The sequence below is a fragment of the Tyto alba genome, unplaced genomic scaffold (assembly GCF_018691265.1).
Source record: "Tyto alba isolate M040663 unplaced genomic scaffold, T.alba_DEE_v4.0 Super-Scaffold_18, whole genome shotgun sequence".
Taxonomy (NCBI): Eukaryota; Metazoa; Chordata; class Aves; order Strigiformes; family Tytonidae; genus Tyto; species Tyto alba.
Genome location: NW_024881280.1, coordinates 35,098,852 through 35,126,764, shown reverse-complemented (window position 1 = coordinate 35,126,764; position 27,913 = coordinate 35,098,852). Strand labels below are relative to the sequence as shown.

The 27,913-nt window shown below is 45.1% G+C and overlaps 1 protein-coding gene across 2 annotated transcripts; it reads right to left on the bottom strand.

Moving 5' to 3' along the window:
- Positions 1-88: 88 nt before the first annotated feature.
- Positions 89-27,913, bottom strand: HHIPL1 (HHIP like 1). 2 transcript variants are annotated; one of them, XR_006165181.1, is made up of 10 exons: positions 27,638-27,913; positions 21,276-21,922; positions 18,855-18,998; positions 18,242-18,570; positions 16,194-16,320; positions 15,195-15,340; positions 11,490-11,571; positions 9,607-9,689; positions 6,219-7,010; positions 89-164 (listed from the first exon to the last, which is right to left on the bottom strand). XR_006165181.1 is itself a non-coding variant. In XM_042791226.1 (9 exons), exons 1-9 carry the CDS (start codon positions 27,911-27,913, stop codon positions 6,415-6,417), a joined length of 2,430 nt encoding a protein of 809 aa, XP_042647160.1. In that variant the 3' UTR covers positions 201-6,414. The 2 variants fall into 2 exon arrangements, 1 of the variants encoding a protein (XP_042647160.1); XM_042791226.1 differs by lacking the exon at positions 89-164 and having other exon boundaries at positions 201-7,010.

Here is a 27,913-nt window from a genome sequence, read left to right as displayed (position 1 = left end):
AAAGTAAGACTGTACAGAATTTTTCACCAAATATAAGAGAGACATTTACCTTAACCTCCCTTCACTTGAACAGTCAGTGATTGCTTCTCTGTTACTCGTCATTTGCAAGGTATGGGGAGATATTCGCTGCCGTGTGCTTATGGTTACATTCGTTCATACAGGAGCTCAAAGGAAAAAAAAAAATCAAACAAACATACTTTTATGTAAACATCTGATTATTTTTCTTACATAAACCAAATCGTAATATTATAACTAGTACTACAAAGTGTGGAGTTGAATTGTGTTACCAGCACAATTCAGTACATGACCCTGTTTTAAATCCAGTTACTAATAAAATTTAAAGGAAAATGTTCGTTCTGTTCAAAAGTTAGTACATAACTTTCCTCAGCATATGTGTACATATATAGAGAGATACAAAATGTAAAGCAATAGCCCAACTCTGCTGTTATTCATATCAGTGTAAATAATAATTGAATCCAGACAAGCCAAAGCTAGTAAGGGCAGTTATAATGGTTTTGGAAACAGAAAATGACCCATTATTTTAACATAATTAGCAAGGAATGGGAAATTGAAAAGTAGCATCAAGTTAATAACAAAAACTTGACCTTCTGTCTAATGCTGGGAAAATCAGCTCCCTGAGCGCAGAGTCCCAAGCCACAAAACCTGCTGGGGAAGACCAGGGTGGCTGCTGGGGCATGAGGGCTGGGGCTGGGTTGGGCTGGGCTGGGCTGGAGGACATCTGTGTGAGATGAGACTGCACAACAGCACGTTGTGTCATGTCACAAGCTATGGCGTGCAGGTAGAGGCAGATGAAAATCTGAAGTGAGAGCTTTCTTCCTCTCCCACCGCTCTTCCAAAACAAAACCTGGGGTGATGCAAGATCTTCTCAACCTGCCTATGTAGAACTGCAGATGCCCTGGAATACCTTCGCAGTTCAGGACTTTCCCCATCAACCTGTGCACGTCATGAGCCCCTGGGACCATGGCTCCCAAAACAGCCCTTGCTGCTTCCTCCAGAAACTCCTTTTCTTTCTAAGGTGTCTTTAAATGTCATACTGGAAAGGTAGGCACAGCACAAATTGTCTGCAATCTTGGTTTAAAGAATTGCTACATGCATAGGGATGAAATACATCGCAGTTTGCAACTCATCTGGCATGTTCCGAAAACCACAATGCACTGTACACTGTAAAAGTAAAGGGGAAAAAAGCACCGAGCAGTCCAAATACTAGTGATATACTCACTGTGTTAAAAAGCAGGTGCAAAAAGATGAAGCCATCATTTTGTCTCCTTATGCTTTTGGTCAGCTCCAAAGAGATTTTTATTTCTGTATCATCCAGAAAAACAAATTATCAAAAGGCCTATGTGGTCTTGCAATGGGAAGCTCAGTCCCTTAGAAAAAACAGCCACCTTGGGTTTAGATTTCACAAAGGCTTCATCTACACCAGTAAATTAACCAGGGTCATTTCTTGATTGTCAGGCCAACTGATCCTGACTCCTGACCTAGCCCAGGGTGATCTCTGAGGGTGCGGGTTAGCACAGGCCATAGGTGTGCTGGGGGCTGCTCTGAACGTTTAACAGCACAGCTCATTGCCTCCTGGTGCCAGGGAATGTTTCCTGATGCCCCTTCATTTACCAGGCAAAAATAAAATCCTTGATTTGCGGGTACTGACAACCAAATGCGCTCCAATCTTTTCTGGCTCTCCGGCATGACATCCTGACTCAATCAGGATAAAGCCTTTTGCTGTTTCGTTCTGCAGGGGGGGGTGGAAATAAGGTCACTCATGGGCAGCACTTGTACCTTGGCACCTTTCAAGGCCATCAGAGCCACCTCGCTCAAACTTGAGATGCACTGCTGTACTGCTGTCTCCTGTCCATGCCTGGTACATGTGGACAGGAAAACTCTGAGAAAAAGTAACTGCTCATAATAAATGAGCAGACCTAAACCCAGACATTTTGCCACAGGTTAAACTACACTGGATATAGGAGTTAACCACACCTTTGCAAAACAAAGTCTACAGTGGGCTTAGATGTTACTTATCCAACACTGCCAAATACAGGCCTTTGCAGTGATTTTCACCCGGAGTTGGTTGCCACCTGGTTCAGACACATACTGAGGTCCTGATCCTTGTCAGTCAATAATATTTTCTGGCATGGAATGGGCAAGTAATTGGCAAGATGGTTAATAATAACAAAAACAGTCCGAGGGTTTAGTCATTGCCAACAGCTAATGCCCCTGAAAAACAAGCTACTTGATGTCAGTGTTTACGACTGCTAGAGACTTATGTCCCTTAAAAATAACGTCTTTATTTACCACATAATTGTTAAGGAATGATTGACATTTCCATCGTAATGGCTTTTCTGACTACTACATTGCTCAAGGCAGCTCTACAGCTGCGCTTGTGCTACAGGGTAAAGTCTGGACATGTAAACCTTGGGAAAGTCAGCAGGTAAGGACAAGGCAGCAAGGTATGGACACACAGCAAATGGGCTTTTGGTCTTATTTGTTTACAGAGAAAAAACTATGAATTCTTAAAACATAAATTTGGAATGCAGTTATTAGATATCAAATGATGCTTAAATCTCTTTTCATACAGAAAAATGTCTGAAAGCATCTAAGGAGACCAATGCATCTCATGTGCCAAGCTGACCTTTTAAAGAGGTCTATTGGCATCTTTCCCAGAGGAAAAGCAGGCTTGGATTTGATATGTTGTGACTGGTTTTCTCCTCTGCACTGCTGAATTTCTATGTTGATATAACCAAACAGCACTGGGCTGAGCTCATGCACCGTGGGACAGATTTGCACTGGAGACGACCCCCCACTCCTCCCCAACCATGTTGATGCTAACAGGTTAAAGAAGAGGCAGGCTCTGCTCGGTTTTTGCTGTGCTGGGGCTGTGGGGTAGTAGTACGTGAGCTGATGTTCTCTGGCGATGCCGAGGCCCAACACGAAGGTATGACTGGTGAGAGGTGGGGGGAGAGGCTGGTAGGCGTGATGAAGGCAGGAGAAACACCACAGCAGCATGTGAAGTTGGACCCTACAGTGCCACCGCTGAGCTTTCTGAACTTGAGTCATGCCTTCAGTGTTATTTAATTACAGGCCACTGTGCTTAGTACTGTGATATATGTGCCTTGTGCTATTCATACCCTGCAACCTGACACAGAAAAGTTGGGTAGAGCCCAGAAGAGAACCACACAGGGGGTGTCCTCACAGCGTGCTCCAGCCAGGGCTCAGCACCCAGAAGGGTTTTGCCAGCATTTGAGTGAGCACCTCCACTGCAACACCCCACCTGTTTCACTATCTCTCCATTGCTTTGGCAGCAAGCTTTAAAGTTTTTCCCCAGATACTTGTGGGAGGATTTGGCTATTGGATGCCTTGAAAAGAACATGGTAAGTTCAAATAATTTCAGCTTGAGGATAATGTCTATACCACAGACTGCGACACAGCCTGGCAGTCCTTGGGCTGGCTGCTGGGTACCAGAAGCAGTCTAAGTGAAGAAAAGTGAAGCCCCTGAGCTCTGCACAGAGCTATGCTGCTTTGGAGGTAGGGAAAAAGAGGTAGCAAAGCTAGGTCTACACTCTTCCCTTAGCGATATGCTGGGTCCTCCACGTGATGACGCTGTGCTAACATAAGGACAAGAAAAATACGGAGGGAAAAATGCAGATGCTCCAATCTCAGTCACAGAGGTGAATCAGGAGAGAAGGCAATAAACCATACTGCTACTAGACAAAAGTCTGGGACTGCCACATAACACATACATAAGAGCAGTTGCACCGTGGTAATCAGCATTATTCTGGGCTATTTAAAGACCTTTATCCTGAATCAGCATCCAGGCAGTATACTGGCATGTTCAAATGTAGCAGCAGGGTTTATTAGTTTATCTGAAGCTTAATTTGTGTGACATCCTGATATATAAATGCATTTTAAAATGAAGAAAAAAGATATCAATAAGAATCCTGTTAAACACCAGATGATATGTTAGGTATTTAAATGCACATGTACTTCTGTGCTTTGAATAGTACAGACTCATTATTTAAATACCATGGAACTAGACTGACAAATACCAGGATTTAGAACAGATATGTTTTAAGCTTGGAAGGGAGCACGATGGTCAGAAATATCTTCCCAGCATCCTAACAGCATAATGAGCTGGCAGGCACATACACACATCCATGCGTACTGAGCTGGCACACACCTACTTGAATGTTTTCCCCACTTAGTGTAGGTTGGGAGAAAGGATACGGGGAGAAAAAACCACTTATTTGAAAGTCATATCTGCTGATAACTGTTTCCCCTGTGAAGCTGGCAGCACCCACATAATGCCAGCAGCAAACACTGGGGGTGTACGGCTCTGTGTTTGCCATCAGCCAAGCTCATGCCGAGGGCTGCTTCTTGTGGGCTGGCTTCCGTATGCCACCAGCGCCTGCCTGCCACTGAGGAATGGCCAGCCAGAGGCTGGTGGCAGTCACCACCAGCAATATCCAAGATGTAGGTAACCTCTGCTTATGCTCAGGAGGTTCAAATGGGCTAAAGCAGCTGTAGGGTAACTACTAGTTAAATTAGAAAAGCATACTTAAGTACCTGGAAAACGACAATGAAATTCACGTCCAGTTGGTCTATGGCAGACATCCTGGAATCATCTCAATTCCTTTAGAGTAACCTCTGTTGTACAGGTCTTTTTTCTACCCAGAATTTTTTAAGCATAACTATGACCAAGATTCTCCTTAAAATCTCACAGCTAGAGAGAGCTGAAATTTGGCTAAGGAGCCAAAAGAAGCGGAAGAGGAATTTGGAAGAAGAAAGATTAGATTTCCACTTTCTGTTTTCTTCCAGCCCTCTAATCCCATCAGCTCAACAGGTGCCAGCTCTTAACAGAATAATTTACAAAGGACTCTCTTGTTCCCCAAACATTTCGATGTGCCTGAAGTGAATTTCTACACTTCAAACAAATGCGTTTGCACCTTGACTGCAATGGGAAAAGCCTAATGACAGTCTGAGGCCTGACGGCATTTGTAGGCTTTCTAATGAAATGAGAGTAGCACTTTGCAAAAGGCACTTTAGACATCCGTTTGCCCCTTTATACTTCATAGGAAGCAGGGAAACAGTGCTATTTGTCTGATTCTCTGTTTTTGCATAGTGAAGGTGTTCTCTAATATCAAAAAGTATTTAATGGGTATAGCAGAAAGTTTAGGAAAAATATTTAAAATAAATTCATTTACTATATACATGAATGTTTTAGGATTAAGAGAACTCTGTCAACTTGAAATTGGGGAATTAAATATCCACAGTAAGAGCTTTAGATACAAGGTTTTGCTTGTGAACTTTTCTGGATGCACTAGTCATTTTACATTTGTTTCATTTTGTCTCACTCATGTTCTTGACTGAGCAGCAAGATAAAACCTATTCTGATTACACTGGGGAAAAAAATAACCAGGCAAAATGCAATCAAATGCAAAGAGACCACATGAGGAGAACATGTGTCTCCAATCACCACTCAGGTGAAAACCAGATTTCAGACAAAATGAGTTTGGGGTTTTTTTTTAATATCCTTTAAAAAGGGGTAAATATTACAGGATTATTACCCCGGTACAATTACTTCTTGTCTAGTCATTTACACCTGTGAAAACTGAACACAAAAACATGTGGCTTCACAATGTTTGGGAAAGTGGAGAAACAAGTACAAAGTATCTTCAGGGTTAAACTGGATAAGGATCTGGTTCATATAAAAAAGGCCAGAATTTCTTGTTATGTAGGCTAGTATAAACTGCAGAAATACTTCCCAGACAGTATGCTCTAACTTTTTCTAATTTATCTGATTTTGCTTATACACAGTTATCTTTGATAACCAACAGACTTATACCAATAAAAAAACATTACAGAAGAATACTTTTGCTTTAAACTAGTGCATGGGAAGTTAAAAAAAAAATTCTACTTTTGTATTCTGCAAAGGAAGGCACAGATTTACACATGCTTAGAAGCCACCACTCAGAGCTGCAGGTGGCAAAGCAAGACAAACAATGCAAACACTTCCATAAGAGCAAAAGATGGTTATTTGGGAATTTATTTTTCCGCAAAACATTGTGAAGCACAGCTGAGGAATGCTGTATTTCAAAAGGGGAAATGGCAACAGGATGTATCTCTCTTCTAATCTATAATGGCTGATGTTTGGGGTTTTCCTATTAAAAAACCCTATACAAATGCAGTCCCTGCTCATGACATACTCAAGGCACTGCTCCATTTTACTTTTTCTTTCCCGCCAAGGCAGACGCATGGGGATGAAGAAAACCGCAGGTTACTTTGAACAGATGCAGCATCCTCAAGGCAAAGCACACCCTCCTCAATACCGGTGTTGGTTCAGAAGGTTGGACAAGAAAGGGACGTGCTCCGAGTCCCTCAGCACCTTCCCCAGCTCCTCTGTCACCAGTCTGCCACCTCCTCCCGGCTGCACACCGCGCCGGCGTCCTCCTCGTGGGAACAGTTGTGTGTGCCGACATCAGCGTGGGCGCACTCCAGCAGCGTCTTCTCCTGCCCGGAGCACTGGACGTCATCCAGGAGAATGCGAAGGGAGGTCCCTTCCCCAAATTCTGCCTTCTTGCTGGCCCGCACCACGTAGGGGAAGCCCAGCTGGCGGCACACCACGGCAGCAGCGGGCAAGCTCCAGCCATCGTCGCACACCGTGCCCCACTCGCCATCGATGTAAACCTCCACCCGGCCCCAGCTCTGGCCGCGGCCCTGCTGCTCCACCAGCCTCACAGCGCCATTTTGCAGTGGCGGGGCCCGGCCGGGAGGTTTCTTCTTCCTGCGCTGTCCCCTCCTCTGTCCTCCCTTCCTGGGCTTGGGGGTCCTGCCGCCTGGCGTGGGGGTGGTGGGTGTACGGCTTCGGTTCCCCAGTGGCAGTGAGGCTTGGCCCACCCAGTTCACAGCCGGCGTGTGGGGGTCTGCTCTGCCTCCCCAGGGGGCCTGGGTTGTGGCCTTCAGCCGGGGACGCGACTTTGGTGCTTTCACAATAAGCTCTGTTCAGGAAAAAAAAACGTGAAACCATGAGTCTGCCACTCTGTGGACAATACTTAAAGACAACGATATGAAACCAGCGTCGATTTTTCACTTATTTAACTTGTTTCTTGGAATTTGCTTACTTGATCCTGTTGAGGAGCATCAACGCTCCCGGTGAGCCAATACTTCCTCGGTGAAAAATGTCGGCTGCTTTTAGTTAGCAGAGACAACTGCAGGGCTTAATGCCAACAAGCGAGCCTCTCCCAAGAAGGAAACTCCAAGCTGTTTATTGGCAAAGCTTCAGCCTGGCCATTAAAGGGCGGGAGCTGCAGTTTCATGGTCAGGAGTTCCCCACAGTACCCTTCTCCCCTGCTGAAAGCATTTTAAAGACAGGCACTATTTCTGCTCTTCTCTTCATTACTAATGACTGGATCGTTACCAGACCAAGAGTGCCGGCCTCCCCACTGGGCCAGATGCTTTATTCAGAGGAGCTGAAATCAGGAACATTCAAAATCAATTCTCTCTGGCAACTGGAATGTGCAAAAGGAATGAAGTTGCCAGGACAACACATAAAACAGGATTTGGGGTTGTGTTTTTTCTTCCTTATGAAAAAAATAAAAGAGTCTTGAGCTCTGAAGAGCTGAAAATTCTTTCCTGTCACAGTTTCCAGGCGTTACTGGACTTGCTTATTCACATGTGGTCTATTTTTAGCTTAAAAATAAGTTTTAGCTTGTCAGAAGGAAGCAATTCAGAATTGCTCAGAATAACAATCAGCTGAGCTGGGACAGTGTCACAGGCATATGCAAAGACATCACAACTTTTTAAATTATATCCTAGATTTGTCCATTCTCATTCATCATTTGCTTGGTAGTAGAGAGATGAGGAAAATATAACTGTCTTTTTTGTGCTTGATATCTATTGTCCCCAAAAGACAAACCCTTGCAATGGTCCAGTTTTTCCAAATAACACTCTTTGGAGAGGAATTGTATTTGTGGCATGAAAATGTTTCCCTTCTTTGGAAGCTGAAGTTCTGAAGACAAAAAATAGATATGAAAGCCTTATCTGTGCACACCTCAGTTGCTGGAGCCTCATCTGGCAAAGTATACTCGTATAATGATACAAAGGACTGCATGAAAGCTAATGGTCACCTGGGAGTGCTTTTCACCTCACTGAATCAAGTTGCTATCATATATTACTCTTCATCAAGCTATTTATTAAATACACTTCCAACGAATGCACTCATCTAACTAATGAAAGCTGCATGCCTTGGCGATTGTTACACTCACACTAAACACTAACCAAACCAGCAAAATATTTACAGCTACACATCCTTGTTTACATGCTTCTGAATCAAAACTTTCTTAGTTTTCACCTAAAAGTGAGTTTAGTTCTTAAGACACTTAGCAGAATCTTTCCCACCGTTTCTAGGTTTTAATCTATGATGAAAACTACCTCGTCAACAAACCCAAAAGATTTATTTATACGTATAGTTTAAAAATCTGAACTTTGGACTTGCATAGATTATAATGCATAAACAGAAGCAGAGACAAAATTGGTTGAACACAAACCAAGTTACTAATGTTTGGAAACTGCATGCACAGCTTGCAATCTAAAATGTTTCTGAAGATGTGCTGAATGCTCAGACATGTCAACAATTAATAATTAGCCTTAGATTTTGTTCCACCTTAAAGACTCAGTCTTGCAAGGTGCTGAGTGCCCTCATTCCTCCCTGAAGTCAAACCTGTAGGAACTGTCAATGACTCAAATGCAGTGAAACATGATTAATGTAATTAAAATTAAAGTATTCTGACATTAGACTTCTTACAGTAATACTAACTTCATGACAAAGTTGTTAGAGTACCGCCCTAAGTACTTACCTGTGTAAACAAAATGCACAGGGAAAAAGAAGGGTGATGCTGCCTAATTTTATTTTGAGATCCTAGTAGTTTATTTAGATTTTTACACTTAATATAGATAGTACTTAGCTTGCTGCAGATTCAGCTACATTGTTGACTACTCAAGCTTTAGCAGTACAATACTTCGTTCAGTATGAAGCAAACAAAAAGCCCTAGAGGGTTTGGATAAGCCAAAAGTTCACCTGAATGGCTGATCACTCTGATTCTTTTGGGAGTGTTTTCTCACCCCATATTTTCTCCCTTACAACTAACAGTGACTCAGCCCACATCTTGCTCAATGAACCATTTCCCAACTGTTTAGCCATCATATCCTTCGGCTTTTGAAGTGCTCATCACTACCTGAAGGCACTGCAAAAAAATCACTTATCACTGAAAAGCACCATTGAGCATAGGATCTCAGTACAGAAACAGTTACCGGGAAACCAAGTTGGTGGTAATGAAACAGGTATGATGTAGCATGGAAAAGGGAAAATGTACAGGGGCAGAAACTACAGAAAAGATTTCACATGGCCGGGTGAGGGGAAATACCTTAAGCCTTATTTGAATCAACTCTTGATCCAAAACAGCAGGTAAGAATTAATTTTGAGGATACTCTGAAGTTCTGGGTGGTCTCCAGGCATAAAGAGATAGTGGGAGCCTGGAGTTTGTATTTACTGCTAGCTAACATGCACCAATAATAAACAGCAACAGTGACACTTACTCTCCTTTGGCACAAACTGGATGCGCTTGCTTTTTAATTTCACCGGTGACGGCTCAACTCGGCATTTTCCTGGTGGTGCTCTTCTGCAAAAAAGGGACACATACAGTGCACAATTAATTCCTTTCCTCTAGCATCGTGAGGCTTTGCTTCCCATTTTTCCATTAATGTAATGCTCATTGGAAAAAAAATAAATGTCTGTTTAAACGATCCAAACCACAATATCTCTGTTGATCAAAGTCCATGTATTCACAAGGCAGTGGAGTCCTCTGGCTGTGTTTTCACTCGTGATTGCTGAATTCATTAAGGAAATAAAACACTGGCAGGTTCAAGCATTATAGAAAGAGATTAATCAAACTGAAAATAAAAATCAAAAGCTAGACCGTGTATGTTGAACATTTGACATAAAGGTCATGTGTATGCAAGTTTCCAAGCTGCCTTCAGAGAAGCAAAATAACACACTATTATTCATACATAGAGCCCAAACAAAAGACTAACGACTACAAAAGTAGTGCTAAAAATGCATTAGTTTCAAATAAGAGCTCTAAGTATCTCATGCAGAGGCTCCCTCTTAGCATGGCACATTATTTTGACACAAATTTGTTTGCCATGGAGGTATACCTCACTTCTGAGAAGGTACATTCAGTTCATCATCACTTTTTCCTATGACAGCTGCTTTGTTAATCTGTGGACTTCTTCAGGTTTTCAAACTGGTTCAAAAATGTGAGATGTTTGCATTTGGAAGTTATATTCCTTTGTAATTAGGATTGTTTGCATTTGCACTTCTGTGGAAGGCAAAGAGTTTCTCTTGCAACTACCTACACAGAGATGTTCCCTACTTTTATGAATTTTCCTGTGAGTTTTTTCTGTATTCTACACATGAAAGAAACTTCTTTTTAAGCTCAAACTTATGACTTGCTTTTGACTTCTGCTTTATTTTTGCAAAGGTTGCGTAATACCGGTTTCTTAATACACAGTTTACAGGAACTCTTCTACTGTGTTAGATAATGGAAAATGCTCCCGACAGAAGAGAGTCAGAGGAAAACACACAGCAGCTCTGGGGGCTGTTTAACTTTGGGGTCTGGTTCCAACATAAAACCAGAAGTGGTTTGGTTCAAAATTCTCAGATAGATAAAGCTGTAAATTTAATCTGTTTTTTAAAAAAATAAAAGCTACAGAAGTCTCACTCTGCATGTCTGGCTGAATGTAGTTTGATGTTTAGCCAGTAATAGTAACATTTAAAAAACAAGAAGATGGAAAAAAACAGCTATAAGCCTTCCCATAAAACACAGCAACTCCCTGCCTTGCCTGGTCTCAGAAGCATGCATGTGGGATCTAGGTGTAACAATGGACTTATTTCCTTGTCCAAGCCATTTTCCTCCTTGAAATACAAAAGAGAATGTACTTTTTGACACTAATTTCTGTTTTGCCTGAAAAAGCACTGCAGTTCATGCTGGGTCAGCTCTGGCTGCAGCTGTCTGGGCATGGGGCTTTTATGGGAGATGCCGCCAGCTACAAGGGATGGAGAGGAACCGAGAATAAGCACCTTGAGAAAAACTGCCTCTTTTGGGGCAGGAATCTAGAGAAACTTTGCCTGAGAAAGACAAGCCTTTCAAAATACTCCTTTAGCTTTCAGGAACAAATGTCCCAACCCTTGTAACACCAACAGGCCCCATAACAAGCTGGTGATCACCAGGCAGTGTAGACTCCCACGACTGCAGGAGCAAAGCAGCACCACAACGGGTGGCGCCAGTCATTCCTTGCTCAAGCTCCACGGAAAGGCCCAGCACAGGAGAAGGGCTAGTTTGTCAGCCAACATCACTCATCACAGCAACAGTTGGACACACTGCACCACACTCGGGCTTTGCAACAAGAACATCTCATACCTAGAGGTGTCCACCACTTTGTACACCACTCCATGGGGAGCCGTGGCGCTTGGTATGCCAGTAGACATGAAGTAAAGTTCCCCTGGGAAAACAAATGGACACTGCCATGAAAACTCTCCATGTCCTGTACAGCACAAACCTGCTTCACAGGTGAAAGAGCACCAGTAAACCCAGGACCAATGTGGAGATCTGGCTATTGGAGGAAACAAGGCAGGTTTGTATTTGGGTTTGTAGTGAGAGTTCATCTGCAGTTCAGTGGCATAAAATACTGTTAGTGAATGGGAGCTTTTACATATTGTCATAAAACATTATTTCGACAAATTGCCACTGGAGGTTCAGCTGCCCAGACTTTAGCTGCCATCTCAGTCTGATCTGTGCCCTTTACCTTCTCTAACACAAAACAGTAAAATATTGAATTCCCTTTGTCAACATGAATTTAAAGAAAATTAAGAATGTTCACATTGCCTCCTGCTCTTTTGGATGAAGCACTCCTTTGGGGTGAATTACAGAAGAACAAGGTTGTGCTTTAGCTTTCTCTAGTGTACTCACAAAGTGAGATGTATCTCACACGAAAGGCATCTGATTCATCACAGCTCTGTCAGGTCACATGGATAGGGCTCAGCCTTCAGCCAAACAATGTCCATCACCATTTATTTGACTTATTTTCTCTTAACTACATTTCCATCCTTCTCTTAGTTGTGCAGGTGAGGCCAGGATAAGCAATCCCTCTGGCACTCTCCTTTCTCTTTTGCCAGCTCAAGTGCTTGAGCAGCAGAATGAAAAGGATTGGAGAGAAAAAGTAAATATGCAGTATTCAAAAAAAAAAAAAAGGGGGGGGCAGGGGAGGGCAGGAAAAGAGACAACAGAGACCTGCTTAGTGAGTAAGGCAGATTTCTTTGGGCATCCTGTGGGTACCCCATGGGGAACAGGGGAAGGAGCAGAGGGGTCAGAGTGAGCGAAGGAAGGTGCAAGGCAGTTGGTGGGCTGACTGCTGAGCCTCCCTCCTCCTCCCTGCTCTCCTGTGCTGCCCTGGGCTGAGCTCCTCCGGATGCTCCCAGTGAAGAAACCAGCTGCCTCTGGCCACCCCTGGCTGGTTTCTTCCTTTTTTTTCCCTTTTCTTCACGCTGGGGGGAAGGGATGCCATTCAGAGGGGCCTTGACAGGCTTGAGAAGTGAGCCCTTGTAAACCTCATGAAGTTCAACAAGCCCATGTGCAAGGTGCTGCACGTGGGTTGGGTTGATCCCAACCACAAACACAGGCTGGGCAGAGAATGGACTGAGAGCAGCCCTGTGGAAACAGACTTGGGGGTATTAGTGGATGGAAAACTGCCTGTGAGCCAGCACCGTGCGCTTGCAGCCCAGAAACCACCCGTGTCCTGGGCTGCACCAAGGGAAGTGTGGCCAGCAGGGCCAGGGAGGGGATTGTCCCCCTCTGCTCTGGGGAGACCCCCCTGCAGTGCTGGGGCCAGCTCGGGGGTCCCCAACAGAGGATGGTGAGGCGCTGGCCCCGGGTGCCCAGAGCAGCTGTGGCTGCCCCCTCCCTGGAAGGGCTCAAGGCCAGGTTGGACGGGGCTGGGAGCCCCCTGGGCTGGGGGAAGGGGGCCCTGCCCGGGGCAGGGGGGTGGAACCAGATGATCTTTAAGGTCCCTTCCAACCCAAACCATTCTGTGATTTTTCTGGTGATCTCTAACTACAGGCCAGAAGCAGCTTTGATCCAAACAGGTATGGGAAACATCTGGCATTACATCTTGCAATGCAGTGACATGTGCTTTACATCCCATCCCTCTTTCCTGGAAATTATCAGGCAGAAATATGATTCCAAGGCCACGAAGCACACAGGCTATCACACCTGTGCCCCACAGACATAGCACAGTGCCTGAGGTGTCCCTGACACGTTCAGCTGCCAGGGGACAGGGGTGCTGGCTGTGCAGTGAGGCAAAAATATAGCTGTCCGCACCACATAAAAAGATCCACTGCACCAGCCGCATTAACATTCATCAGAGTGACAACCCCTAAAAGCAAATGCTTCCATGAAGAAAAGCTTGTTAAAATAAACTGTGATAAACTTGTAAAAACTGAGATTCCCAGCACACCAAAAAGGTGCAAGAGAAGGCTGTTCGCTGAAGATAAAGCAACCTCACTACACTGTTATCAACAGATTTCTTTCCATTATGATAAAGCAAACACAAGGCAAGTAACTACCTCTGAGAACAGACTCCAGCCCAAATTTCCACCCATCTCAGACTTCCACAAAGTATGTGTGAAAAGCACAGGGCAGAAGAAGGGCGTCTCACTCTGCTTTGCACAGACTCTGCCCAGAGGCGTGTGATGAGGGAAATGCTGGTCCTCATGTCCATGAGCAAGGGCTGCAGTTAATGGCTTGATACTGCTCTCAGCAGCCCTCTGAATTGGCATAAAGCTGATTTATACTACATCATTCTGGTTTTAAGGTAAGATATCCTTTGTGCCACAGCACTACAAAAAAGCTCTACCTTCCATGAACATTAATTATTTAAAGAAAATGGATTTTAACTCCAAAAAAGCTAAAATTCCAAAGTCAAACTTTTGAGCTAGTACTTAATATATATGATTCGCATTTACATAGTAAAATCTGCATGTATATGATATGCAACGCATGTTGCATTTGTGCAATATCCATGCCTGACATAATCTTTGGGAAAACCAGAAGTTTAAAAACTGGGACATTCTGGAAGCAGGTGCTTGTGACCATGAGCCAGAACCTCCCTGCAATGGGACAGAACACAAACTCCTGCATTGCCAAGTTGCACACAAGCCTACTTAGCAATGGGGCTGAACATTGCGGGGCTCATCCTCTCCCTGCCCTCAGTCACAAGCTGCACGCTCTCCTTGCCCCACCACAGGGCTGGGAAATTAACCATAACCTTGTACAAACAAAGGTAGCCACCACCAGCTCTCACCTAGGACTCTATTTCCTCCTTTTCAAATTGCAGTGGCTCCTTCCTAGGAAGAAAAATGTCTCTGGTCTTAAAACACAGCTATGCAAAGCTCCACTGAGACTACATCCTTCAGTCCTACGCAAGGCAAAATCCCAGCTGGCACTAATAAAATATGGACTACAAGCAGCCTTTTGCTGATGCCTTACTCAAGACATAACGTAGGGCTTTCATTCTGCTTCATCTCGAGAGGTACAAATATTCCAGGCCAGGGTGAGCAGGTTCATAATTACTGTTCATTACATCTGCTTCCCTGTAGCCATTAATAATGCCAAGAGCCGCCTCGGCTAGCCAAGAGCATAGACTTGCTTTCACTTGGGTATCAGCCTCTCAGGGCCTGCTTTCCCCACAGCGTAGCACCGTGAAGAATGAGGTTTCTTTTCTAAGCCGTTCTTTGTTGTATTTGCCGCCCCGCTTCTCCCCATCCCTCCAGAGGGTAGCCATGCAGGCAGCAGCACACCCAGCCTCAGTCCTGCAGGGAACTGCCTCTCCAATTCCTCCTGCAGGCACTGCGTGGCATGATGCCCTCAAAATTAGGATTGTCACTTTGGTTTGATATTTGGGAGATGCTGGGAGTCTTACCGACTGGCATTTTCCAGACTGAGAGACTTGTGTTCTGTGTCCCCACCACCCACTGCCCCCCAGGAGCCCTCCCTGACCCCTCCTCTGGTGTTTTACTCCGAAGAGAAACCACAAGCATGCCATTCAGTGTGACAAAGTGAAAAGATTACCTGCTTCATCTTCAGCAAAGGAGATGATGTATTGATAATAGTTATTGATAAGCCCAGGGAACATGCATGTTTGTCCAGTCCCCATGCAGATTTCACTGTACTGCCACTCTCTGGTAGCACGATCTTCCTTCAAAGACATCAGGCGTCTGCAAGACAAAAGAACACTTCCACAACACAACCAAGAAGTTGATTTATGAACATTAAGGAGGACACCTCCAAGGATGTTTAATGCTTCCTACGTGCATTAGCTGCAATAGGAACTGCAGCTCCTCTGAAAAACAAAGGATTGCTAATATTAAAACAAATATACGATACACTCCCATGACACCTTGTCTCTCAAGGGCAGCACAAACACATGAAAAAACAACTGAGGAGGGTTTAAGGATATCAGACTATTTCGGGGGGGACCCTGGCAGGGACGCAGAGTGCCTGGCTTCAACTCTGTGGCCTCTCCTGCACCCAGGACCGGGGCAGGGGCTGCATGAGACAGGCCTGGGAGATGCAGGTACAGCAAAGGCAGAGGAGGTGGGGGGAAAACAAGGCAATCTCGTGCCTGCCTCATCACAGGTTTGCAGCAGACTCATTGCTGGACAAAAATGTATTTTCTTTCAATATCTTTAGTGTCTGGAAACATTGCATCAGAGCGGTTTGGGGTTTTTTAGGACGTATTCAAATCCTTTTTTACATCACTTCCAGGACTTTAAATGAACATCATATCATTGCCCCTTTATTTGTGCTGGCACAATGTGAAACAGCCATCGAGGACTGCTGGAATGCAAAGACTGCATTCCTGCACAGCACCATGGTATAAAGGTTATATAAAACCTGCCACGCGAGCCCTCTGTAGTGAGCAGTCAGGCTTTGCGCAGTGCTTGCAACCAGCAAGCAGCAGCATGACCTCAGTTGTCAGACTGCACGAGCACTTGCAGGCAGGTGTAGTATCGCTGGAGGACTTTGGCGGGGGGTACAGATTAGCGAGTATCTGAAATATTTACTTACCCACTCATAAAATCACCAAATATGTACAGGCCACTCAAGTTTGGAGACTCGCAACCCCGATAGACATAGCCTCCCGTAACAGATTTCCCCATTTTGTGTGGATATGCATAAATTGGAAGCACATCATCTGTAGGGGAAAAAAGATCTGCGACTTGCCTTGTTTTACACATGATGCAGAATATCTGTTTATCTAGATAGTTCTGAGACTAGCATGACACAATCAGGTTCACTTGAGCATCTTCTCATTAAATGAAGTGCTGATGGAGTCACATTAGTTTGATATTCACCTTTTCAGAACCACGTTTGATAGCCCTGCCTAGCTGGCTGTGCTAACCACAGACAAGGTAGCTCAGTGAGACTGGGCAGTGTTTCACTTGCCATATAAGCTGAATCCCTGATAAGCCTGCATGCTTTCTATCACCCAGACACCTCACTGTTCTCCTGACCCCTTCTCCCGCTGCAACCCAGCTCTGTTAGTGCCACTTCTGGCCCGTTTATACACAGACCGTCCTTTTTTTGCCATGGATTTGCAGTTTACTTTGAGTCACTGCATCCATGCAGGAGATGTTTGTCCAAGGCAGCTTTGTTTCAGTGGTGAAAAGGAGAAAAAGAGATGGGTAACTCCAGACTGCAGGCACTGATGAAAAGGTATGTCAGATGTCAGCATGAATAGCTTCTGTATCTCTGAGACAGGGGAGCTTAACCTGAAAGGGCCATCAAGTATTTATGGTATGGCACAGGCAAGATGTAGTACTAACATAGTCATCGTAGAATGTAAGTTAAAAAAGAGAGGCAAAACAGAGGGAGATGCCTTGATTTTGAAGGTGTCCATTAGATGCTTCATCCCCTTTCTCTTGAAACATCTGGATCACAGGTATCTCCTTGTGGTACCCACCCCCCCTCACCCTCACAGCCTTTCTCCCTGCCTGTGTAGCAAATGCCTCAAGTAGCAAACCCAGCAGCTCTGCCAGTAGGGAACCTGCACCAGGGGTGTTTCATCTAAAACAGGTGTTTTCTACACCTCAGCTGCACTTTTCATTTTAAAGGGGCTGTGACATTTCACTGTTCTAACAAGAGTCTCTAAAGGCATCAGAAATTGTTCCAAATCCCTGGAGACCTCAGTAAAGTGTCTGTCATGAATGCTCACGCAGGCACTGTCACACAGGAGAGCACTAAAAGGGCTCTCTGACAACTGCTTCAGCAAAGGGAGTGCAAAAGATCTGCTCTACGCTCTCCAAAATTTTATAAAAAACAATCACTACCACTGTACTTGTAGCTAAGTTAAAAAAAGGAAGGAAGTTAAACAACACATAGCATGTAGAAGAGGAAAAAAAATCAGCAACTTAGCTAGTACAAATCAGTGCCAACCCATGGTCCCCCTGGATCTCTGGGGAGATGCTTCAGCACAAGATGTGGTCCACACCAGACCTGGCAACACAATACACTCTGACTTCACACACGCACTGGAATTTAGCCAGCCAAATACCTTGAATCCAGGTTGGAAAAGTTAATAAAAAAATAAAAATAAATTAATAAAAATGGTTCTCCTTTTTGGCATAGCTAAAAGAAACAAAAATACACTGTACATTCAGTTGCCTGCAAAGCAGGCACTGTGCATACTGCTTGACCAGTTTACACAATACATTCTCTTTTTTTTAAAATAAGGACAGTACTTGTGAGTTATAGAGAAAAATACAGTTGCTCCAAATCTTTCTTGCTTCTGCAGGAGAGCTTATTTTATGTGGAAGAGATGAAATTGTCCTCCTAAATCACAGAATCACCAAACAATTTGACTAACACCACAGATTGCCTAGAAAAACAACAGCTAGCATGTTCCATTTTCCTCCTTACTCAAAAACGGTAAAATTTAGACTTTCAATATTTACTCCCAAGTCAGTTCCCTTCTAGACTGAGACAGTATAGATTTACATCTCAAAAATGTATGTTTTCCACCAGGCAGCCAGGCTTTGAAGGCAGGAATTAAAAGTGATGGTGCAGAAAACTGCACAGTGGGAGATGCAGGTAATGTACAGAGCACATCTATTTACCCATTGAAGAATTGGTGCAAAGTTTCTTATCGTAACAGCTGAACCCTTCCCTCGCCCTCCAGCCGTAATTTTTCCCTTTCTCAACGATGTCGATTTCTTCATATTTATTCTGCCCCACGTCTCCACAGAAGAGCCGCCCTTTCCCTTCCTTGGTGTGAGGTTCACCCCTATCGAAAGAGCAGCGCCACATATTTCTCACTCCATATGCATAGATTTCGGGGCGAGCCTTAGGGTCGTTAAGAAAAGGGTTGTCAGGAGGGATTCGGTACAAAGGCCCACGGTCATTGTTGTTCACATCAATCCGCAGCACTTTGCCCAGCAGCGTTGATCTGTATTGGGAGAAGAAAGGAAAGAAAAAAAAAAAAAAAAAGAAATAAAACTAGACCTTGGTTAAACATCAGAGATGGAGTTTTTGTAAAGTCTAGGTTTTCATTCTTTCTGTTTTGGGAAAGACAAGTCTTCCAGTATCTCTGAGAAAACAACCATATCAAGACGATTTCATTTGCCTCGGGCCACCGAACAGACTTCCCGGGGCTGTGAGTCCCCACACCCCACTGCCCCGTGGGCGCACACGGGGGGCTCGGAGCTGCCCCAGGAATGGGTCCGCTCTTACTTGTTCTGGGCGTTGCCAAAGGTCCCAAAAGGATCCCCAGCCATGCCTCCGTCTCCAGTAAATATATACAGATACCCATCATCTCCAAAGAGCAGCTCTCCTCCATTATGGTTGGAAGCGGGTTCTTCTATTTCCAGGATTATCCTAAGTGAACACAGGGAGGAGGCATTACCTACTGCACAAGCCTGAAGCAAAGGGCAGAGCTATGGCATGCCAGTGTTGCCCCTGACACATGGAAACAGCGACAGGTCAGGTTTGATGCAAATTCCTCCATATCCAGGTTACTGAATTTTACTTGAGCATAGCTGATTTTTTAACCTTAAATAATTCCACCATATTTTCCAGATTACAGAAACACCAAACAGTGTAACAAGAAAAATCTGGGAAAACACGCTAGAATATAATTAGACTTTTCCTCTGATTCTTCTTTCCTCCTTGTTAAATTTTTTTTTTTTTTTTAAAAGAAAAGTCATCTTAGCTTAAATCTGGTTGTAAACTGCAAGAAAAAAAGACTCCAGTCCATTTATGCATCTGTACAGCATCTGGCACAATCCTGACAGGCACTTTCAAGGTGAACCCAAACCTTTTCAAATGTTAAGGAATAATTAAATTCTTAAAGGAGGAATAATCCTTATATGATAATTACATACATAGGACTTTGAGTTTATAAAGAGTGGTTAAAAGCAGCCCCACCAACAAATTAACATTTTGACAAAGGTTATTCAAAGCAGTAGCAACAAACTTTCCCTTAATTTTAAACCCAAACTCTTACTTTTATCTATTTATTTTATGCACCTGACATTCCTTTCATAGTAAGAAAAGGGTGAAATATATGAATTATAACTTCATAGAAAGGTAAAGCCACATATACATGCAGTGGAGGTTTCCAGATACAATAACTGAAGTTTAGTTTACTCCAGCTTCTAAGAAGGTCCAGGTTTCATGCTGACTGTGCCTCTTAGGAGCTGCAAAACCAAATTATAATAATCACTTATATCACATCCCTTTTAGCCAGTTTTTTTCCCTTCTGAAAGTACTGATGGTTACAATCGTGATCAGATTGTAAAAAGTGGAAGGGAACCCAACTATGCAATTACGGTCACCTGCTGCTGAACATCACCACCTGTGAGATAGGGTAACTGCAGGAGAGCACAGGCTCCAGCCGGCAGCAGGAGCAAGGGAGGATCCTGTACAGACCTAAAGGTGATTCCTCCTCAACATCTCAAATAAGATGGAAACAAAACAAAACACAATGAGCAAAAATCCGCAGACAGACAGAGATACGCCTTCCTGCTAAAGCAATGCGCACCATGTGTTGGCCAAACCTGCCTTTTGGGCAGCATCTCAAGATGAAGTCAGTGGGACCTGTGCCTACACAAGCACAACAGGACCACAATTTTGTTTTCTTAAGCTTTCACTGTACTAACCATCAGCTAAATAAGCACAAAAAATGTTACAAACATAGATCCTGAGGATTTTTAAACAAGACAGCTTGTGGGCCTTGATATATGCAGATTTAAGCTCCTGACTCGCTTTCCTGAGGTCCATGTTTAAATTCTCCTTACCTGTCATCTACAGGGCTGATTACACTGAATTGCTGCCATTGCTTTATAAACCAGCATCCCCTTTCTATTGTTAGGCTACATGGATTTTTGAGCTAGCATCATCCACTGCTGAGTATTCGGAAAGCCCTAATATAAACCATGCAACAAAGCAAAAATCTTAAAATTAGTAATATTCAAGGGTCTCTTAAAACAGTGGTTCTGTTACTTGGTTCTGCACCAGATTATAAATCTATAACTGGCTCCACAAACAAACCTCTAATTATCTGTGCACATTAATGTGGATCAGCTGCAGGATCAGACTCAAACAAATGAAATTTCCAATCAAATGCACTCAGTAATAGCACAGTGGTTTGCATTTTACTTAATTTGATACTAAATTTGTAATATCACAGGGTTGAGCTGTCATTCAGATAAAGAAGTGTGGGGCCAATTCCATCTTTGGTCCACTATCACTGAGTTGGTTTATATTGATTTTGGAAACCTTTGGCTTCAGAATGAATTTCACTCGTGCTTTGCAGAAGTCTGTTTTAAAGGGTAATCATTACAATACCAAAAAAAAAATCCAACCCCAAATTACTAATGGTAAATAATGTTTAATCAATGTTCTGTTAAATCTTCCGACATACCAGAACTGAGAAATTTGTTTTATCCCTGAGCACCTGCAGTTCATCCTCAGAGGACATGCGTATTCTCTATCTCAATATGCTAGACACGGACTTGAACTAACATGTTAACACACTGGAATGCAAGAACAATATTAAGCTAAATAAGTCTCATTCATTAATAGCCTTTAAAAATGTACAAGCTGCCCTCTGAGATCTTAAATACATTTGCCAGAGAAATGTGTGCACAGTACCTTTCAGAACCATGGTCCAAAGCATTCATGTCAGCAGGAGAAATTCTGAACTCACTGATTCGGATTCTCTCTTCATAACGGACTTCAACTGAATAGTAGACATACACTTTACCATTAAATTTGAATTTAGGATGGAAGACAATACCTAGAAAACCTCTCTCGTCTCCTTCCCAAGGTGAGGTAAGTACGGCTTTGCTGATGTTCAGAAATGGCTTTTCAAGCCTGGATCGATCGGGGAGGTAGGTCCACACCAGGCCAACCTGCTCTGCAATGAAGAACCTGTGGGTGCCATCGTTGGCGTGCACCATCGCTACGGGATTGCGCAGCCCGTTGGCGACCTCCACGAGGCAGAGCTGGAGACAACCCTCCGCGTCCGCAGTCACTAACCCCAGGTTTTGGTTAAGGTTCTGGTTAGCCAGCAGCTGTGGGAAGCAGTAGTCTGTGTCCTCCAAGGACAGGTAGTGGCAGAATTTTGCCATGTTGTTCTCCAGTGCCATTAACTCTTGGTCTGCAGAGAGATAGCGAAAAATGGAGCGGCATTTTTGCCACACTTGCAGGCAATAGTCTTGGCAAAGTCCGGGTATTGTCCGCACAGGGGTAGAGGGATCCTCGGCATCGTACAGGTGAGCTGCATATGGAGAGCATTCCTAGAGGGAGAGAGAAAAAGCCTCAAGCCACCTCTTGGACCAGATCTGTAACAGCTGAGCAGCAATACTAATTTGAGGAAATTCACCTTAATTACAATATGTGCTGTGATTTGTTCTGAAGATATATTAACAGAGGAAAAAGACCTTAGAAGGGGAGGTTTATCTCAGTGTCTTGGTTTGAGCCTGGTCAGCAGCTAAATACCATGCAGCTGCTCACCCACCCTCCCCCCACTTGGGAATGGGGAGAACACAGGGAGACTCGCGGGTTGAGATACAAACAGTTTAATAACAGTGAGAGAATAATACAATGACAGTATAAACAGGTAATGTACAATACAGTTGCTCACCACCCACCTGGCAATCCTGAACACAAAGACCCCGCAGACACACTCCCAGAAGCAGCAGCCCCTCCCAACTCACTCCTGCCTTTATATAGTGAGCATAACATCACATGACATGGGATATCAGCCAATCCGGGCCCAGCACTCCAGCTGTGCTCCCCTCGCCCCCGCGCACAGGCAAGGGCTCTCCAACCCGGAGAGCCTCTGGGATCTCAGTGTGCCCCAGCACTCCTCCAGCTACCAAAACAAACTATTCCAGCCCGAACCAGGACACTCAGCATTCGCAGAACCAATCTTCAATCTTCTTGGTGAAAGCTGACTTCCTCACACTATTATTCCTTTATTCCAACCACAGCACTAACTCAAGCAAGCCAGCAATGACACACATCTTGCTGTATCACCCTAGTAGACTGTACTGGGGAAAAAGAGACTTCTATCTTGGATGATCTGACTTCATCTATGAAATAATGAGTAGATTCATCATATCACAGAAACAAAACCAAAGAGTTAGCTGAGAAGATTCAGGTCTTGCATCTCTAAGTTGAGGAAGAAATAGGAAAGGTCAGCAGGGCCAAAGCCTGCAGCTTTTATACCTCTTGGTCTGATAATCCAGACACGCACCTCAAACACAGATGTGATTTACAGGCTGGAAGGAGCGGAATGAGAAGCTGTAGGAGGAGAGAAGACTCTCGTTGTTTGTACCACGCAGCACACCCAGCCCTGGGATGAGATCACTGCAAACACCATCCTCGCTCGGGTCCAGATGCCTTTGCTGGTGGATCTTTGCCTACAGACAGTTTATATACCTGACCAGAAGTGGTGAAAAGTATCTCGTGATCATGACACTGGTGACCAAGTGCCAGGGGGAGGCTCAGGCTACAGGATTTCAGACAGCGAGCGCTAAATGGCACCAATCCAGGCAGGGCCCACCAGGAGTGGATGCAGCACAACCCTCATTTATGGAAGGTGCAGCCTCAGAAATCTACCCAAGGACCGAATCAAGTTCACATAGTTCACTGTATGCTCCACTACAAGAACTCCGACAGGCACATTTTCCTCATGTAGGAAGCCACTGCAATCCAGCAAAACTGCCTGTAAATTACAAACTGACAAGAGTGACTCAGTTCTGCTTTGCAATGGCTTTTCCTTGTAATAAACACACAATATTTTCCGGTTGTAATGCATCTTCCCAACATGCATCTCAAGAGTGCTCTCCAAATAACATGACTCAGTGGAGGCTCAGTTATTTTCACAGGGCAAATAACTGAGGCAGGAAAGGTAGGACAGAAAACTATCCTTCTTGAATAAATTCTGTATTTTTTAATTCCTGGATGGCATTTCTTCTGAGCAAAACCAGCTTACTTTAAAAAAAAAATATATATATATAGGGAGCTGTTTCTAAATCTATAGGGAACTATTTCTTATTGCAGATTACAGCACTATTCAGTAGCTGAAAAGATGTAACATCCAATATGGAAGTATGTAAATTAGCTCATAAGTACACACAATATTTAATTTTTATTTTATTTTCCATTACATACCATAATAAACTGAGAGGCCATATAACAGATCATTAGTGTACAATAAGCTTTCCTCCTGGAACGTCAAGCCATTCATTGCAAAATGAAGGTTATTATGCCTTCAAATGAGCAGCAATTAATGTGGTAAAAAGGAGATTGTGCATGACACAAAACACTGAAATTACACAGGGAGATTGGGTAACGGCACATGGCACAGTTACACGAGGTGTGCCAGGGACAGAAAGAGTCTGAACATTTGCCCATGCAGTTGTTATGACTGAAAATTTGGCCTTAGAAAACAAATTAAAATGAGACAGAGAATTTGAAGGCAGGACTGGGTGGGAGCTCAGTCTGTTGCTGCCTGCAGAGGTTTCACATTCAGAGAGAGGAGGCACCCCCCCCGCCCAAGTACCAGGGTGTACCTGGTTCTCTCAGAGCCTCTTTCAAAGCAAGCAGTGATCTTTTTCATTATAAAGCAATGTCCTGGCTTCAGCATCGGAAATAAAAATAGCACAGAGGTATGGTATCCCTGTGTCTTTGCTGCTGCGGGCTCTTCACCCCAGCCTCAGGTGTGTTGGAATAGCAGTTGTGGGTGACTTCTTCACTCCTTACCGCGTTCCTGGTGGCATATGGCTATTTACAGTGGCATTACGCTGGCGATGATGTACAGAGATCTATCACTAGAAAGACAGTACCCAAGCATGTGGGTAAGGTATTTTCCACACGTATGTGGAATATTTTCCAACTTTTATTCCTCAAGAGATGGAGCCTGAGGCCTGACCCTGAATTTCCCCGCTTCTGAATCCAATGCTGTGGTCCTTCACCTTTCACATCGTCTTGTCACACTCACTTACTCAAAACACCAAGAAACTCTACACTTGGTTACAGCCCAGTATTACTGATAGATCTAAATTCTCATTTCCAAATGACATGGTCTGTTCATTCATTTTAAACTAAGATGTGGTCCAAAGACCAAGGAAACTAATGGGCAGATGATCAGTAACTTCAGTAGGGCTGGAACAAGCTCACACCATTAAAATAACTCATCAGAAAATAAAACAAGTAACACGAAGACAAGTAAGCCAAATCCATCCTATCTGTTCCAGGAACTCAGAGGCAGCTATTTATCTGAGTAATTGCAACAGCCTGAGTCTAGATGAACACCCACATCAAACAATAGCTTATTCACTGCTGCTATCAGCCCAGAGGAAGCAACAGGACTTCTTAGGAAAACATCTAACTTTCACATAATCCCTGCCATTCCCTGTCCACCTCCATCTGGAAACTCAAGCCTTTAAGTAAGATGTTCCCTGAGAAGCAGAACGAGGCATCTGTTCTCCTGCAGTTTGGAGTCCTGTATCCCACCACAAAATAATCCACATCCACACATGTCCCCTGAGGCCTGCTGCCCCCATTAAATTACCCCTGGTGGTCCGTGTACCCCTATCTGAGCTGGGCACCATTAAATTACCCCTGGGTGTTGAAGCTGTGGAGCAGGCAGGATCATGTCCCACCACAGCCCTCCTCCTTCCCACGGCCAAAGGCATCCTGTCAGCCTACTTCTAGGTGGGGGAAATGTATTTTGGGGCTAGGGGATCAAGGGCAGTACTGAAGGATGTTGCTGCTCTTCCACAAGGAACAGAAACAGCATCACATAGCAAATCACCATTTAAGAGAAGGTGGGAATCCTCACCACAAGCACATGCCGAGTCACTTGTCAAAATAACCTGATCATAGTTGAGATAAATCACGAATTGTGAGCAGGAGGAGACAGAAGTGTGCTAAGTATGTCACAGGAACCCACTTATTATTTCAAGTCTAGGATATAAATTGTATGTATAATAAAAGAATGGAAGCAGAGTGTTCTAGAGTGTTTGCAATGCCTGAACTTCCATTTCGTGCTTGCGTGGCCAGAGGTGGTGGTTTGTAGCCACATCTGGGCTGGTGATGCACTGAGCTCATCAGAACATTTCAGTGAGTCATTTTTCCCACATTGAAATATTTCACTGCTTCTGAACAAATTTTCATTGGTTGGGTTTCTGATGTATGCAGGAGACTTGGTTATCACTTCCAGAGGGGGAAAGAGCGCTTAGCGGGAACAGCTAACTGTTTTCCTATCTGCAAATGGACTTTTGGATACCGCTTGTTTCAGGAATGTATTCAAAGGTTTTTTGCTTCCAGTACCATGTGAGATGAAATAAAAGTCAAATCTCTAGAAGCCGATGTGGAAGAGGGTTGTCTTTCTCCTCACGCTTCCAGGAACACAAGAGGTACCCTGCAAAATGCTAAGAGCATGATTTCTGAAAAGCCACTTTGATCCCATCTGAGCGCAGCAGATGAGACTCCACTGTCTGAATTAATTTAAGATTTACACTTGCACAGCACAGAGCTGCCACTGCTCTGTCTCAAGGGCATTTTCATGCATACGAGGCCACCACTGATGATAGGATCAGACACTTTGCTCTGCGCAGACTGTGATCACCCTGTTATCCTATCTGGCCACAGAACATCAACCCTGAGTGGAAATTCCCCCTGTGCAGGATGGTCACCACAGGGGTTTCTAGGCCACATCCTTAGGCATTACTCTGCACCCATCATTGGGACTGTTAGCACCTGGCACATGTTAAAAGCATCTCAGGATGCTGTAACCCAGTACAAAAAAACAGCTGATCCCATGAGTTGGGCATAACAAGGAGCACATTTTGTGCAGGCAGGTCCCCTCCTGGGTGTCTTCACCAGGTCCAGTGATCTAACCCTGGGAGGGTGAAGGAAGTCTGCAAATTTTAACTGCCCACATACCCATCTCAGAGCACTGCTGCTCATAAATTAAAGCAGAGCAACATCCCTATTACTCTTACAGACACCTGCCAAAGGACAAAAATTCCGCAGGAACACCTGATGATGGACTATTGCCCCTCACAGTGCCTGGGAGCACATGCCTAGGCTTCTGCACTCATCTCTGATGCACCCATATGTGGGCCACTGCACCCATGCCTGTGCCCGGGCACTAATGCCATGGCTGATGCACCTGTGGGGTGGTCCGTGTACCCCTATCTGAGCTGGGCACAAACCCCATGGCTCACACACCCTGGGGTTCTCCAAAGCCCGAGTGCCTGTGCTGATACAGCCCTGCACAGGTGGATGCAGTCATTCCTGGGCTGATGTGCCCATGACATGCCTCATACACCTCTGTGAGGTCCAAACTACGCGTGCCTGCACCAATGCACCCACACGTGGACTGTGGCATCCATACCTGGGCTTGATACAGCCCTGTGTGTGCAAATGTACCCACACCTGGGCCAAAGCACTGTGACAAGCCTGCAGCACCGTGCAAGGGCTAAATCCCCCTGTGTGGCTGATGCCTGCTGTACAGCAGAAGCCCCCTGCACGGCCAAAGCCCCCTGCACGGCTGTGGCATCCTGTGCAGCCAAAGCCCCTTCTGTGGCTGACGCCTTCTGTGCAGTGGGAGCCCCCCCTGCGACTGATGCCCCCTGCACCACTGATGCCCTCTGCGCGGCTGATGCCCCCCACTGCAGTGGAAGCCCCCTGCACGGCCAAAGCCTCCTGCACAGCTGAGGCACCTTGTGCAGCCAAAGCCCCTTCTGTGGCTGGCGCCTTCTTTTCAGTGGAAGCCCCCTGCGCGGCTGAGTCCCCCGGTGCTGTAGATGCCCCCTGGGCAGTGGAAGCCCCCTGCGTGGCCAAAGCCCCCTGCGTGGCTGTGGCGCCTTGTGCAGCCAAAGCCCCCTGCGCGGCTGTGGCACCTTGTGCAGCCAAAGCCCCCTGCGTGGCTGAAGCCCCTCCGCGCAGCAGAAGCCCCCGGGCCCCCCCGGGGCAGGCGGGCCGGGCGGCCTCACCTGGCAGAGCAGGTCCTGCAGGTGCCCGGCGCAGGCGGCGTAGGTGGGCCCGTCGAGGCGGGCGCTGAGGCGGTAGAAGCGCTGGAGCAAGGCGCGGTCGCGGCGGGGGTCGCAGCAGCCGAAATCGGCGTAACGGCGGCAGAAGGCGAGGCCCCGCGGCGGCCGGAACGGCGGCTTGAAGTCCAGGCACTGCGGGTGCGGCCGCGCCGGCCCCGGGGCCAGCGCCGCCGCCAGCAGCAGCGCCAGCGCCGCCCGCGCCCCGCGCAGCCCCCGCAT

Excerpts from the sequence above, each read along its gene's own strand:
- HHIPL1 (XM_042791226.1), bottom strand. The coding sequence starts at position 27,913 with ATGCGGGGGCTGCGCGGGGCGCGGGCGGCGCTGGCGCTGCTGCTGGCG. Across the intron at positions 18,999-21,275 it reads TTGGACCATGGTTCTGAAAG|GATAATCCTGGAAATAGAAG; the intron begins GTACTGTGCACA and ends GTGTTCACTTAG. Across the intron at positions 18,571-18,854 it reads TTTGGCAACGCCCAGAACAA|ATCAACGCTGCTGGGCAAAG; the intron begins GTAAGAGCGGAC and ends CTCCCAATACAG.